Here is a 15325-nt window from a genome sequence, read left to right as displayed (position 1 = left end):
AAGCAATGCTGTTAGTTTAATTATTACTTCCACTAGACACCTGATTTTTATCCCACATTGTGGACAGAATGAATGGATTAGCAATTCTTAATTGAGATGAGCAATAAAGATTCTGTCATAATCTGGAGGCCATAAGAGATATTCAGCAAGCAGCGTGGTCAGGACTGGGAATGTGATTAAACACCAGGAAAGCTCTCCTTGGAGAGGTCAGAGTATCAGCTGAGCTTTACTCAGCCTCGTCATGGAGTCAATTGCCCCCAAGATAAGGCAGAGGATAAATTCCCTGCGCAAAGCCTCGGGCGTGCAGAGCAGCCCTCCTGCAGGCACAGCCATGGCATTCGACGGCACTTGGAAAGTTGACAGAAATGAGAACTACGAGAAGTTCATGGAGGCCATGGGTAAGGCTCAGCTTCCCAATCCCTTCTGCAGGAAAAACATCACCCAGCTGAATACAAACCCGGACTGCCTGACAACTACCCTCGGGCCATCCTGTCCTTTCACTCGCGGCTGCTCTGCCCCTGCATTTATTTGCAAAATATCCTGAGCTGGGGGGGAAGATGCTGGGAAATGTTCTGGTTTTAATTACACTGCATTAATCTTGAGCAATTCCAAATTTATTTCAGCAGAAAAAAAAAAAATCTCTAAGTCTAGATTTGAGGAAAAGGCTCAGACAACTTGAATGGATAAACTTTAAATCTAATTCTATAGCTGGACTATTATTTTGACAACATCAAACCAATTTAAACATTCAACAGAGAGGAAATCATAATTCTTCAATTTCAGAGAAACACTTGATTCAAGTAATTCTAACATCCTAATATTTACTTGAAGTTTGTACAAAGTGTGCATTATATGGACATAAATCTAACTACTCCAGTTAAGACAGTGATTTTTTTTGCATTATATGTGTACTAGTGACCATGGCCTTGATGAAAACTGAAGGACAAATATTTGGGTCAGAACGCTGCAATAAACTCACTTGGCCACATAAAATTGATTAAAAAAAGACAAATATGATGCTCCAGAGGTTTGGGGGGTTTTTTTCTGATTCATGTTAACTAATTTTTTTAGGTATTGGCATGATGAAAAGAAAGCTGGGAGCCCATGACAATCTGAAGATCACCATCCAGCAAAATGGGGACAAATTTAATGTCAAAGAAGCCAGCAACTTCCGAACCATAGATATTGAATTTACTCTGGGAGTCAGCTTTGAGTACAGCCTGGCTGATGGGACTGAACTTACTGTAAGAGTCTTCCTATATAGTTCAATACTTACTATGTGAGAATGACTTTATAACGTGCAGTTTCAAAAGGAATCATTTGTCTTCCTAGTTTTTAATTTAAATTCTCCTTCTGAATTACATGAAATTTCCCTGAACCTGACTGTTCAGGAATGCTTGCAGCTTATACACCAAAGCATAAGGGAGTCTTTACTGTTAAAGGTTCAAGACTGCACCATGGATCTCAGGGTTCCAGAGAGCCCAAAAAGCAGAGCAAGTAGCAATTTTTACAAGATGAAATCCAGGTGATTTGCAATTTTACTCCTTCTAATACTCAAGTTCACCTCATAGAGTGCAGAGTGGGTATTTGTAAGAAATTACAAATCTTGGTTGATATAATTATTTAAAATAAGGTGAATTGACCAGTAAAAAAACACCTAGGTTGGCTATTATGCATTTAAATAAGCCAATTGTTTTATTAAAATTTCATTTTTGCAGCCTTTCTAGAAAGCATCATTACACTGTTTTAATCTTTTTTCACTTTTAAGCATTCTTCAGCCTTTAAACCAAATCAGTGTCATAACTGTTGCAAAACATTTGGGGTTTTTTCCCATCACAGGGTGCTTGGACCCTGGAAGGAAATAAACTTGTGGCCACATTTACCAGAAAAGACAATGGAAAAGTACTTAAAGCAACCAGAGAAATCGTGGGTGATGAACTCGTCCAGGTGAGTTAAGAAGTCATTCACACACAAGTTTGCAATAGAATCAGCAGAAAAAGTTTTTAAAGCTTTTCTAAACGTAGAAAATATTTTCTTCAAGCCAAATAACTTCATTTATCTATAGTTAAAATTCTCAGTTGCCTATAAAGAATTTAAAACTCTCTGAACCATATCTGGGAAATGAAACTTTGCAATTCCAGCTACTGATTTCTCCTTCCTGATTTTTTAACAGACCTACCTATACGAAGGAGTTGAGTCCAAGAGATTCTTCAAAAGGGGCTAAGCACTTCACACAGAACTGCACCACAATGAAGGAACAATAAAAGACCATTTTCTACACATCCTCTGCGTGGTTTCCTTTCCCATTCCATCCCCTCACAACACCTCCCTAGCAGCAGTTACCTGTGCTGAAAACGTGGGCTAGTTCTTTATGTTCCTGTTTTGCCTCGAATGAACAAACTCCCATCACCGAACGCTTTTTAAAATGTCTTTTGTACCAAGTCCTGCTGAAGCGTCACAAAGGCTGCAGAAACTGTTTTGCATAAGCAGAACTTCAGTATTTTTTGCACAAGCTCTCAAATGGAAACTTAGTTTCCTTGCAAAGGCATTTATACTGAGAAACAGTTTCTCTGTGTATTTAATATTGCACAAAATTATGGGAAAATCGAAAAAAAAAAATGAGATAGTACAGATGGGGACGAGGCTTAAAAGGGAAGCACTGTCATTGTTTTGCCCCAAATCTCTAACATACTTCATCTACTACACATGCTTAACCAATACTTGCTATATAAAGACAAATCCATCCTTATTTCTACTGACAGAACTTATAAAGGAAAACTGCTACCCTTAAGTGCTTGCTTAAAAAAAGTAAGCTCTGTGCAGAAGCACCTGCTTGCAATCTGCCTTATCTCTTAATAAAATCTCTTAATATCTCCTAATATTGAGGCTAAAAGGGGGTAATAGCTACCAAGAGAAAGGTTTTGTTTCACACACTCCTGGGTCTCTGGTCAGTCTTCTGGACACAAAAATGATAGCCCTGATTTCAATACGGAGTGCACGGGAAGGGCTGAGGGTGGCACATCCCAGGTGTGGGTGTGGCATCACGTTGTGCCACTTGGTTTATTTTTATTTACTCCTGCAGCTGGGTGTTGTGCACATAAAGCACAACAGAATACACTATCTACATGAACTTTTCCACGTTCGTTCCGTGCACAAGCTCCGACTAACCTTAAGGAGAGGAGTGTTATCTTAAAACAATTTTAATTTTCCTAAACTTCTTCAGAACAGGATTGCCAAAAGGTCTTCTAGTTTTTCTCAGAGCATCATCTGCCCTCCATGAAACCGCATCGGGACGAGTTGGTCAATTTTTATTTCCACACAAGCCCCGGCACAGGTGGCAGGACAAGACCAACTCGGCGTGACAGGACTGACCGCCTGCTCTTCCCCAGTGTCCGCATCTCACCTGGCAGGGAGCGGCAGCCAGCAGCGCCCAGGAAGGAATGTCAGCCACCAGCACTGGGGAATCCACAACAAGCATCGCTAATCCCAAAAACAGAGGGACAGGCAGAAATACTCTCCGCGCCCAGCATCTTTACCTCAAGAGCCCACCCTACAAGGCAGTGCCTGAGGCGGCAGGGGCGGGGCTCTGCCTGAGGCGCGGATTGCGGGGCTTTGGCCGAGGCGGGAACGGGGAGGCAGTGCGTGAGGGGGGAATGGCGGGGCTTTCCCGAGGCGGGAATGGTGGACCTGTGCCTGAGGCAGGAATGGTGGGGGTTTTGGCTGGGAGGAGCGAGCCGGTACCTAAGGCGGGAATGGCGTAGTTGTGCCTGAAGCGGAGATTGCGGGGCTTTCCTGAGGCGGGAACGGCTGGTCGGTGCCTGAGGCGGGAGGGGCGGGGCTTTGCCTGAGGGGGGAGGGACGAGACGGTGCCTGAGGCGGGGTTTGCGGGCTTTCCTGAGGCGGGAATGGCGTAGCTGTGCCTGAGGCGGGGATTGCGGGCTTTCCTGAGGCGGGAATGGTGGAACCTTGCCTGAGGCGGGAGGGCCGAGGCGGTGCCTGAAGCGGGAATGGCGTAGCTGTGCCTGAGGCGGGAGGGGCTGGGCGGTGCCTGAGGCGGGAGGGGCTGGGCGGTGCCTGAGGCGGGAGGGGCGGGGCTTTGCCTGAGGCGGGAGGGGCGGGGCCGCCGCGCGTGACCCCGGGGGCGTGGCCGTGGTACGTGCGCTCCGTTCCCATTGGCGCCACACCCGGAAGAGCCGCTGGCGCCTGCGCGGTGGGGCCGCGGCCCTGCATCCCCCTTCAGCCGAGGAGATGGAGGCGGCGGCGCGGCGGCGGCCGCGGGAGCCGGAACGGCAGGAGCGGGAGTCCGGCGATGGTGGGCGGGTGATGTCACCGTCCCTATCGGGACAGTCCTACTGGCTGGACCTTTGGCTCTTCATCCTCTTCGACCTGGCGCTTTTCCTGCTCATCTACCTGCTGCCCTGAGGGCGCGGCCCAGGTGAGGAGCGGCGTTCGGGGGCGGTCGGTCGGTCGGTCTGTCGGTCGGTCGGTCGGTCTGTCGGTCGGTAAGCAACGACGGGCTGTGCCCTCTGGAGGAAAGGGTTCGCTTCAGGAGCGGACCCCTGGGAGCAGTCTCGGCATTCCCACAGCCCCGCCTCCAAAGGAGCACAAATGCGTCTCAGGAAACTGGAAACTGATTCCAAACCACCCCCAGCTTTGTTTATTTGTTTGCGAGATTTATTATCCGCTCTTTGTTCAGGAGGTGTAATTGATGCTCCTGATGTCAGTGTGTTCTGAAAGGCTGTGCAGCGCTGAGAACATAACCAGACCTTTCCTGTTCCCTGTAGGGCCATTGCCACCGAAGGAATTCTCACCTATTTCGCACCTTATGAACACCGGCGGTGGAAGAGGAGGACCATTTGTGCGGGATAAGCAACCGGGAACACGGCTCCACTTGAGCGTGGGTGGAGGAGGCACATTTCTGTACTGTACCGTGATGGATCTGGGTGTGTCACAAGTGTTACTGTTGGGTTTTGCTCGTGTGTCCTGAGCTGTGCCTTAGAGATCCCGTACGACAGACTGACTGTCCTTTGTGATTAGTGCCTAAAGGTTTGTTGGGCAGACATGGAAGCATGCACTGTGTGAATAAAATCCACTGAAAGGACACCCTGCAGAGTGGCTGAGAATAAAACCCAGCTCTTCTGTGCACTGAAGTTGTAGCTCCGACCTGTTCCCTCAACAGATGAAGCTTGGCCAGCTGTTCTGCTTCCAAAAAGTTAATCTTGATGGGTTGATGCTGGTTGGTTTTCTGTAATACATCTCTCTGTTTTTTCTTTCTTTACTTTCAGCAGTTACTGAGCCCTCTTAGGCTCAGTGTTTATAGGTATAAATATTTACATATATAAACATGTCAGTGTTTAACCCAGCAGCAGTGTCTTGTCCTCACTTTCTGATTGAGATAAATCAGGTTCTGCTTTCCTTCCTAGAAACTGGGAAGGAGGAGCTTGCAAAAGCAGCCTTGAGTCACTGGCAGATGACACATAAAGATCCCTCCTCCTTCCTGCCCATGAATGGTAGAGGTAGACAGTGACAGGTAATTAAAAGGTTTCAACATCAATTTCCTCTGTCTCACTAGAGGGAGACTGTCAAACTTGTGTTAAAGGGAGGAGTCTTTTGCAGTCTTCGGAGAAAGAAACAGAAGCTGCGCACATGGAGTGAACTTTTTGCCAGGGCACATTTGGGGGATGACACTTTTCATGCAATGGATGAAGGGGATTTGGTTTTCTTTAGCATTTTTCCCTTGGGAATACTAATTTCCAATTCTGAACAGTACAATCCATGCTTGGTGGTTATTTTTTTTCCAGGAGTACATAAAACAAAATAACTGGACTGCAGAGACTTGGAATACTGAGTGGTTCAGTGTCTTCTCACACAGTAAATGAAAATGGGCCAGAATGAGGTTAAATAGGATTTGGGATGCAAAAATAGACAGATGCTCTTTCTTTTATTCAGTTGTGATGACAGTTTTGCTGCTGGCAGTGGTTTGTTCCATGTGTCAGCCCTGTGCTGTAGGAACAGGGATGCTGTGCCCTGCTGGCATTTCTCATCGTGGCTACTGGTACCTGGGAGATCAGGGTGGTTCCAGAGATCTTGACTCAAGGTGCACAGGAGCCCTGAACTGGGACTGCATTCTCACAAACACCAGGATGGGAGTTCCAGTTTTTCCCATCAGGCCATTACAAAGACAAGCTCACTACATTCACTACCTTTTTTTACCCCCCTTCTGGCATGATATCATAAGTGAAATCCCCACAGATCAACCTATTGGGAAAAGACTGTAATGTTACTGCATTTCTTTTTTGATAAGGGAGACAGTGAGATTTAAAGGCATTAAAGCTTAAGAAGTTAAATTTCAAGCTATTTTCCACTAATTTAGTTTTCTCCTTCAGCCAGATCTGACATTTCAGGTTTTGCTTATCTCAGAAAACATAAGAGCTAACAAAGTGCAGGCTGGTGCTGCACTGGGCTCCAGCTGTTCCATAGGCACATGGAGCTCCTAAGTACAGAGATCCAGGGGTAAGTTTTGCTTATCCCTAGTAAAGATAGTAAGGTAGCCTGTGTATCTGTAAATCACTTGTCACCAAATCTGTGGGATTATGGTATAAAAATGGCTTTATGCATTTCATAGCTGTTTAAAAAGTTTAATCTATTTAACAGCTTTATGTACAAATACTTGAGAAGATGAATTTTCCTGTTCAGAAAAGGTGACCAGACCACCATCTCCACAAAAACTTTCAACCATCAGTTAGCAGCATTATCTGTCAGGTTAAAAATTCTAGTTCTGGAAAGCCAAATGTTTTTGTTTTTTTAAACAAGAAACACAAAAAGAACAGACAACAAAGATTTTAAATTTTTATCTTGATATTTTGAACAAGTAGAACTTTACAAGTAAATATTCATATTCCTAAAGACTGAAAAATATATTAATTACAAGACTCATTAATATCTTTACTGTTACAAAAATTGTCTAGGCTCTTATACAAATCTATAGCTGGGAGGGGACATTTATAAAAAAATAAATAGGCACCCTAGGTAAGTTAAAACGAGTTATCACATATTAGTTAGCAAATATTACATACATACATGGAGTGCAGAGGCAAATATAAAAATGAAGGTGCCTTGATTAGCTGTCTGTTTAATCATGAAATACCTGGTAAACATGGGTCACAGAGGAAGCTGTCTGGTAAGATTGCTCCAAGCTAAGCAAGGAAACTGAAGTACACCTAAGTTACTGCAGCTACTTTAGAGAGGAGTTTACCAGTTGTGCTTACTGGGAGCAGAGTTCATTGGTATCAGTAAGAGGCATTCATATTGCTTGTGGTACACAAGTATCAACATTGCTATGCATGTTTAAAAATAAGTCTTCTAACATCATTCACAGTTGCTGCTGTGCTATCCGTACATAAAAATACTGTCATTTCAAATACAAGATTTTTTTTGTTTTTTGCAAAACATAATTTTACAAATTATACATTATTTACAAATTCCAATAATCTCGGTTTTTACACAGGTATTAGAGGACAGTTGTACTTAACTGGCTATGTATATTATGTAACATGGCTAGGTGAACTAGAAAAGTTTAATTTACAGGTTCTGAAATCTTCCTTAAAAATATTACAATAGGAATCACCCAAGTTCTTACATTTTTAGTGTTCTTCTGTATTCAATTTGTTTTCCTACAAAAGGATCATTGTTTAAGTTGCTGTTTACTAGCAGCCATACAGAAACATGCATAGTATTTTCACTATAAATTCTAGAATTCATTTTTTCCCCAAGTGCTACAACAAATTTTGATCAAGAAGGTAGAAAGGTTAATCTGAGATACCTGGTTTGTTGCATATATATAATGTTCCAGTTCTATTGTAAGGTACATGTTACTTAAAAGAAAAAAAAAAAAACTGACCTTGCCACAGAATAACCAAAAGTACTGTTTAAATGTTTACCTTGGATAATTGTGCTAAACAATTGCCATGATTTGGTTGAAGCACTAAAACACATGTACATAAGGTTATGAACATGACAAAAAGCTTTTCTGATTTCTTATTATTTTCATAATAAAAGGCATTGATGTTTAGGTGTAATCAGCAGCACCCCAAGTTAACACTCCAATGTGAATAATGGAAAAATTTTACCTTTTTAGGTTGTGCCAGGCTTTGCTATGCTGCCTCAGCACTCAGTAGATGGTTCTGTGCACTGATTTAACTAACCAGATAAAAGCCAAATAAATCTTCCTCCTTGTTACTGAGATAAGTCAGGTTAACAAAAGACAAGGTAAATTCCAGAGCTGCCAAAACTGGAGAAGAGTGACAGAGCAGAGAAAGAAGAACCTCTTCTTTTCCATGCCCCCTTAGCCACCAGTCTGGCTGCACATTCAGCCTGACCTGCTAATGTAGGACTGATCCAAATGGGAAAACATGTTAGTAAAAAAAAAAAAAAAAGAAAAAAAAGTCAAATGTGTGATCCCCATGAACCTGGAAGGTAAAGGGGAGTTGAATAAATAGCAGCATTGACTTCGCATGCAATTGTAGAATAATTCAGAACTGAACATAAGTAGGAATTACTTCTAAAATGTTACAAAATTCATCTTTCATAGTTGCATAACTCTGTATTTAAAATTAGCATCCTATTCTGTTATACTGGTTTGTAACTTAGGAAGTTAAATTTAATAAGTTAAAGTATACAGCTTAAAGGAAAAAATCTGATAAACATGTTTAAAATGTACACTAACAGAGCAGAGGTATTAATAGGAAAGCATTACTGCAGTTTACTTCAATTCCCTTTGAAAGTCTAATTTAACACTTGCAAACCAAAATGGTTTTTAAAGAAGTATTATTATTAAGGCTTTTCAAATAAAAAATAAAACCTCTGGGTAAACTTGCATTAAAGACACTTGAAGGTTTGTGAAAGCACAGACTCCGAGAGACATTGCTTGAAAAAACCATGTCACCTCCTGCTACCTCTGAGGATAAATACTGCTCTGTTATGACTGCATGTACTGCATTACTTGTGGTAGCATGCTTCTCCCTTTTGTTAGTCTAAGAACAGTGACCACAGTCTGCAGGAACACCTCTTACGCTGCAGCTAACCACATCTTCTTACAGAATTAGTGATATCCAGCAGATCCTGCTGCTGCAAGGTGTGCACGCCCAAGGGACCACATGGATACAAACTGAAGAAGACAAGCTGAGTAACAGAGGTAAGCATTAAGGCAACTAGAGTAACAAATCCAAGAACCACAAGTTTAGCACCTCTTCTCTTCGCCTCTATTTGCATATTTGTTTGAACAGTCACAACTCCTAAGCAAGTACAGCCAGCTGGGTACCTGGTTATCACACACACACACAGATTTGAGGTTGTGCCCCTTTACAGACATCATGAAATGCTGAAGTCAGATCCAGGTGTGGGCTTCTTGAAGAACCTATCGACTGCAGTGTATTCCTTCTGCATTTGCCTTGTACCTCTGTTCAGGGGTGGGATGCCTGGGCTCCAGAGTGGGGGGGTATGTGGCATTCAGATCCACTGCAGCTGCTGGAGAATGCTTCTCCTTGTGGAAGCTTCCACTCTCTGTGAAATAGAGCTTGGGTCTCTGGTGGTACTTGAGCCTGTAGGTGTCAGTCATGCAGCTGTCTACTGAGAAGTAAGTGGTTAGGGACACGTTGTCGTTCCCATCCGCATAGGCAGGGCTGGGTCCCGTGTGACGAGATCCTTTCTTCAGCATGTTCTCAGACACGGTCCAGAACTCATTAACTGATAAGCGAGGTGGAGAATCCGGTTTATGAACAAACACTTCATTCCCTGGAAAGGGCTCCTTAAGCCTTTGTTCAGCTGGGACTGCACTTGCTTCTGCTGCAGATTTTGAAGGTGCACCTGTTTGCCTTAAGGGACTATTTCGCAACGTTTCCGTTGATTTTACATCTGCTACCGCGTTATTCTCTGACCCTGCCAAAGTGCTCAGAGCGTATTTCTTTGGGGGTAAGGGGGGAGGAACGTTCTGGTACACGGCTTCAGGCACCCAGAGGGGATCTGCTCTCCGGAGCAGGTGCCCCATGTGCTCACTGGGAGGGGCGGGCGGCACCGCCGGCCTTTCCTGCAGGCCCTGAGGCACACAGGGCACCAGCCCTGCCTTGGGACCCAGGGTGTGATGGGACAGACTTCTTGGGTGGTGGGACTGCGGCTGGGCAGGGGGGGGAAGGTCACTGTGGATGGGCTTCCTGCCGCAGGCATTGTCTGGGAAGGGGTGGGGCACGCTGTCTGCACAGAACACAGGCACGCTCAGCTTCTCAAACCTCTCTGCGTGAGGCCACTCGCAAGGGCTCGGCTCGTTTGCCTTGTTCCTGCTCTCTGACTTCACAATCTCTTTGACAGCTGGCTGCAGAGCTGATGATGGGAAAAATTTCCTGTTGGTCTCAGGCATTTCAGCTCTAAAATACAAAACCATGCAGGATGTGAGTATCCATAAAAACATACAAAAAGGTTCAGATAATGGAATTTTTCAAATACACCCTTGGTAAAACTGCTGAAATAGTCAAACTGACAAGAGAATTAGGATCTGTTTAATAGGATACAGCCCTTGGAGTTGGAGTTGTATTAAATTACTCCAGAGTTTCTTTCATTTGAAATGTAAATGTGCCCCAAGAAGGTAAGATAAATTCCTTCAACATTCAGGACTAAGTCAAATATGTCCTCTCCTCTCTTCTCAACATCCTTGTGACTCTGATACATCCATGTTTCAAATACTGGATGCTCCCTTAAGTTGATACATTTGTATTTATATTTTTGATTTTTAGGAGATATTGAGCACTTAGAGTTCATATTAGAACAACATGATACAGCAGTAGCTTCTAAACACAAACTCTTCTCCCTCTTCCAGACCAATCTTTCAAAGCTTTATGGGGTGACTGCACTGACCACAAATTGGTTAATCACTGCATGTTCCATAACATTCCAAACAGGAAAATGTTAAATCCCTCTGCTTCTGCTAAGATGGTTTCAAACCATCTAAGCCAATTGGTGACATTGTCAGCATCAAAATTAAAGACAGAGTTTAGACCCATCAATTATGCAAAATTCAAAAGGAATTGCCTGTCAAAAATATTGAGTGCTTTAACTTGGCAATGCTTAATATTGATCATTGTAACATAACAGAAATCAGTATTTCTTAAACTATTACAGAGGAATAGGCCAGTACTGGTTACCTCTTTACTGGAGGACTGGGCATCTGCAAATGTAATTCTGTTGGGAAACCAACATGAGGATGAGGTCTGTAGTTAATTTCAGAATTGATCTGGTCTTTCCTCAAATCTGGGGCTAGAAAAGAAAATATTTCACAATTAACAGATGTAAAATCCAATTCCTTCTTTGTAATTCCTCGAAGATTACAGAAACAAAGAAAATACAACAGGACAATCTCTTTCAAGATTTGGGATTAATCAAAATAACCATTTTGAAGATAATCTGCACAAAAGGTCAGATCTTAGAATCTGGAGGAAATTCTTTGCATTTTCTTGTCACCAGAAAATAGGTAATTATCACAATTTTGAAGTCCTGTAGACATATTTTCAAGATCACTTTAATATTTAATCTGGCTAAAAGCACATTTTCAAAGGAAGCTTTTCTTAAAAGGGTGTTTATTCAAACATCCAAAGTCATTTAAATGACAAAATAAGAACTAGGACTTCTAAAAAGTCATTATGTGTTACAATAATTAAACAGAATGAATACTGCAGAGATTGGGGGTGTTTGAGGTTGTTCTGTTGTTTGTGGGTTTTAACAGCTCAAACCCTAGAGCAGGCTGTAGGGCTGACAGAGACACTGGGCAGACAAGGAGCACTGTCACCCATGTGCCCCAAACACACAGCACTGAGTGCCTGGGCCAGCACTACTGCACTCCCACTCCTCAAGCTCCTTTCATTCCCAGGCAAAGAATCATTCCCTGAAAATACTCAAGTTCTGGACAAGGCAGCTCCTAGTGAGCAGGAAATAAAGGAAGCATTGAAGTATTCGTGTCAACACCACACAGCATAACCCACTCACTTGGCAAGTGACAAGCAGCAGTCTATTTGTTTAGAGATGGACACTCCAAATCTTCCTAATGCCATGATTAGCCCATTCATATCAGTCACCTGTTCTGAAGTCACTTAAAGGAATGGCTTCTTATTTTTATCATTATTATTATTATTAATACAATGGCTTATTCTGGCTATGTACAGACTACACTCATAACTGCTACACCTATTTCACTAGTTATTTCCCTAAATCTAAATATTTAAAGCCATGGAACTTTAGACTCATGAACATGTGAGCCAAAACCCCAACAATTGAGCAGAACTAAAGTGAAAACTTGGGTGTTGCTCTTTGTGATACTTGTTTGAGGGTCAGTATCTGCCCTATGTTTGGGTGACCTGAGACTAAAGACATGAAATCTTTGACCAAGAACACAGGCAGTAGAGGCTAAAGCAGCACACAGCTCAAGAGACAAAGCCACCATATGGCTTTCCTCAAGTTTTGAGATGAAAAAATAAAAGTCACAATCAACAATACCGCAACCTTAGAAATAACATTTATGGGAAAATATTCTTAGTGAATGAGATCATGCAAGGCACAAGTAAGTAACCTGAGAGTTCAAAACAGCCTGTGTGCCACGGAGCTGCCTAGCAGTGAGATAACCAACACTGAGGTAGTATTTTGCACAGCAACATTGCATTCTGCTGCAGGCTGGGATGATTTTCCCTCCAAGCCCGACTCCCGCAGGAGCCGGGAGGTGGCAGCAGAGGCCAGCGAGCGGCTCCCTCGGGCACATCCAGCAGCGCCAGGTGCTCTGTGCCCGCGTCATTCCAGCCAACTTAAAAATAGATGTGTTATTTTCCCTTCTGCTGACAGGACAGCCATGCACGGTTAAAACCAGACGCCGGCTCGATTGGGAATTTTGGCTCTACGTTCTCTGCAAACCTAAATATGGGACACACAAGCCCTGCTCAGCTGGAGCCCAGCATCCTTATCAATGGGTCATTAAGAGCCGAGCAATAAACGAAAGGTAATTGTGTTCTGATATATAAACCAGTCTGCTTTTAAGATTTACAGACATCTATTTTCACAGCTGGGTAGTCAATCCAGATTTTCAAGAGATGAACATCCATTCTGCAGGTAGGACTAAGCCCACAGATAGGACCAGCAAGGTCTTGTCTAATATATCTCCATTTACACAGACCGAACATGTGCAAAAATCTACCAAGTCCAGCTTCTGTGGGGGAAAAAATCCCAAATGAAAATAAACACAAAACCCCTATGGAAACCTCCAACAAAAACTCAACTCCACATTAATTTCAGCTTCCTCTTTATGGGTTTTAACTGCATGCTTCCTGGAATTTTTTTTTAAGATTTCCTAAGTTGTCAGTGAAGAACCCAGCAACAAAGCAGAACACTTATTGTAACAAATATTTGTGGGCAAATTCCTCCCTCTTAGCCCAGACATTTTCTGTATTCAGTTCAATTAACAGGCAAACTTATTGGAAGTTTTGGAAATGTGGAATAACAGCCTCTCAGTCAAGGAAGTATGCTATATCTTGTCCAAAATGCAGTATTATTTCTGAAATACAGTGAGCAATCTTTTTAAAAAAGTAAAAAAAATCCTTTTATTCTAGAAACTTTACTTTTGGAGCAACATTCAATTGCAAAACCTTTCATATAGGTATCTGTATTTTATCATTTGAAGACACTCTAGTAAAGCTTGATTTGTTTCTCTTTCATGGTAAGTAAACTAGCTACCAAGCTTGAATTCTTTACTCATATCTTAAAACTTGACATTAATGTACATTGACTGCACCATAAGGGTAACAACTGGATTTCCTTAAGAGCAGTTGCATGTTTTACATTATTACTATAAATGTTCAGTTTTCCTAAGCATATGAGCTGTCTTCTTGAGTTGTGGTTGGTTTGTGGGGTTTTCTGAAGTGACACATAAGCAAAGGCAATTTGGCTTCTTCTTACACACTAACCAGATCTTCAGAATGATTCTAGATTTCAGTTTCAGTTGGCACATGCTATTGAACTGAACAATGGGAAAACCATCAAAATTAGTTATCTTTCTTTAACTTGCAGAACATGAGGCTGAAAATTTTGCTCTCACACTGCTCATGTCTCAGGTTTTTCATACTCAAAAAAATTTTTCCTCCTCAGCTCACTGAGTTCAAACTTTATAAACACAAAGTGATTAATATAAATAATGGATACTACATCTGCTTACTCAATATTTACATTTTCCTGCCAAAATCTGACCACACGATTTAGGGATTGGCTTTGTGGGACCTTTGTTACAGTACTACAGTTATCCACTGCTTACTGCCCCTGTAAGGAGCAGCCACTTGCTCTCCCAACCACCATGTGATCCAGTGTTTCCATCTTTATAATGTTCTGACAATAAGTTTATTTTGGTTAAGTCAGGGACAGAATTCCACAAGTGCTGAACAGTAACCTCATTGAGCTCCAGTAAAAAACAAGGAGCTGGTAAAAGCACAGTTATACAAACGGTGGGCATAATTACAAGTCCAACATTATTTCCATAAGAAGTTTTCCACACAAGAAAACCACTCAGACATAGTTTTTTCGGAGTTGCCATGAGAGCCTAACAAAGATTTCTTACATTCCACTCCTCTCTCAGAAAGGACTAAGCATTTGTTTTTTAAAGTCCTATTTTCTGGGAGTCTGTCTGGTATTTACCTACCAATCCATGTCTCACCCATCATATTCAGAGGTGGAACACAAGGTAATATAACTGATATATTACACAAGGTAATATACTGATAGCTGTAAATGACTGCTGTTGTCCTTGCTAAAGGTGTCCTGACACACTTTTTCACAACCCAAAAACTGAGTCCAAATGAATTCTTAACCTTACATAAATGTAAAATGATCAAATTCTTCAGATCTCTTTTTGGTCCATTGATCACTTGCATTAGAAGTATTATTTTCCAAAATGGAGCTCAATACATGCAATTTTTATAAGAAGCTATTTAACCATTATCTACTGAATTAGAATAATTGAATAGGTGGGATCCTATCATCAATTTCTTTATGGTATCTTGGAGGATCACACAGAATCACTATACTTTTTTAAAGAAAATGTAGGATGCATGTTCAAAGCTTTACGTATTCTTAAGTACTCTCTCCAGAGAACAATTCATTGCTTTAACACACTCATTTTTAATGCCTAAAAAGTACTTAAGTATTTTTCACTGGGTTTTTTCCCTTTTTCCTATCCAACTGTGTTGGATAAAAATGGTACAGTACAGAACTAAAGCAGAATAAATCTCATGAAAATCAGATCTTTGCA

The 15325-nt window shown here is 42.0% G+C and overlaps 2 protein-coding genes and 1 long non-coding RNA gene across 4 annotated transcripts in view; 2 read left to right on the top strand and 1 right to left on the bottom strand.

The window, feature by feature from the left end:
* Window positions 1–331: 331 nt before the first annotated feature.
* On the top strand, window positions 332–2224 carry FABP2 (fatty acid binding protein 2). The gene is made up of 4 exons (XM_054633749.2): window positions 332–398; window positions 1072–1244; window positions 1840–1947; window positions 2174–2224. The coding sequence occupies exons 1-4, from the start codon at window positions 332–334 to the stop codon at window positions 2222–2224; spliced, it is 399 nt and encodes a 132-aa protein (XP_054489724.1).
* Window positions 2225–4094: 1870 nt separating this feature from the next.
* Window positions 4095–5362, top strand: LOC129120415 (uncharacterized). Its single transcript, XR_008534254.2, has 2 exons — window positions 4095–4435; window positions 4785–5362. It is a non-coding gene; the product is annotated as an uncharacterized LOC129120415 (long non-coding RNA).
* Window positions 5363–6836: 1474 nt separating this feature from the next.
* The window catches only part of USP53 (ubiquitin specific peptidase 53), a 28812-nt gene continuing 20323 nt past the window's right edge, over window positions 6837–15325 (bottom strand). For both annotated transcript variants that reach the window (XM_054633165.2, XM_077176721.1), the window contains exons 15-16: window positions 11193–11304; window positions 6837–10418 (exon numbers count right to left, since the gene is read on the bottom strand). In XM_054633165.2, coding sequence (XP_054489140.2) covers window positions 9416–10418; window positions 11193–11304 — 1115 coding nt within the window. In that variant the 3' untranslated portion in view covers window positions 6837–9415. The remainder of the gene's footprint in view (window positions 10419–11192; window positions 11305–15325) is intronic.

The sequence above is a fragment of the Agelaius phoeniceus genome, chromosome 4 (assembly GCF_051311805.1).
Source record: "Agelaius phoeniceus isolate bAgePho1 chromosome 4, bAgePho1.hap1, whole genome shotgun sequence".
In the NCBI taxonomy this organism is placed as follows: Eukaryota; Metazoa; Chordata; class Aves; order Passeriformes; family Icteridae; genus Agelaius; species Agelaius phoeniceus.
Note: the sequence above shows the minus strand (reverse complement) of the source record. Positions and strands in the feature narration are given on the sequence as shown.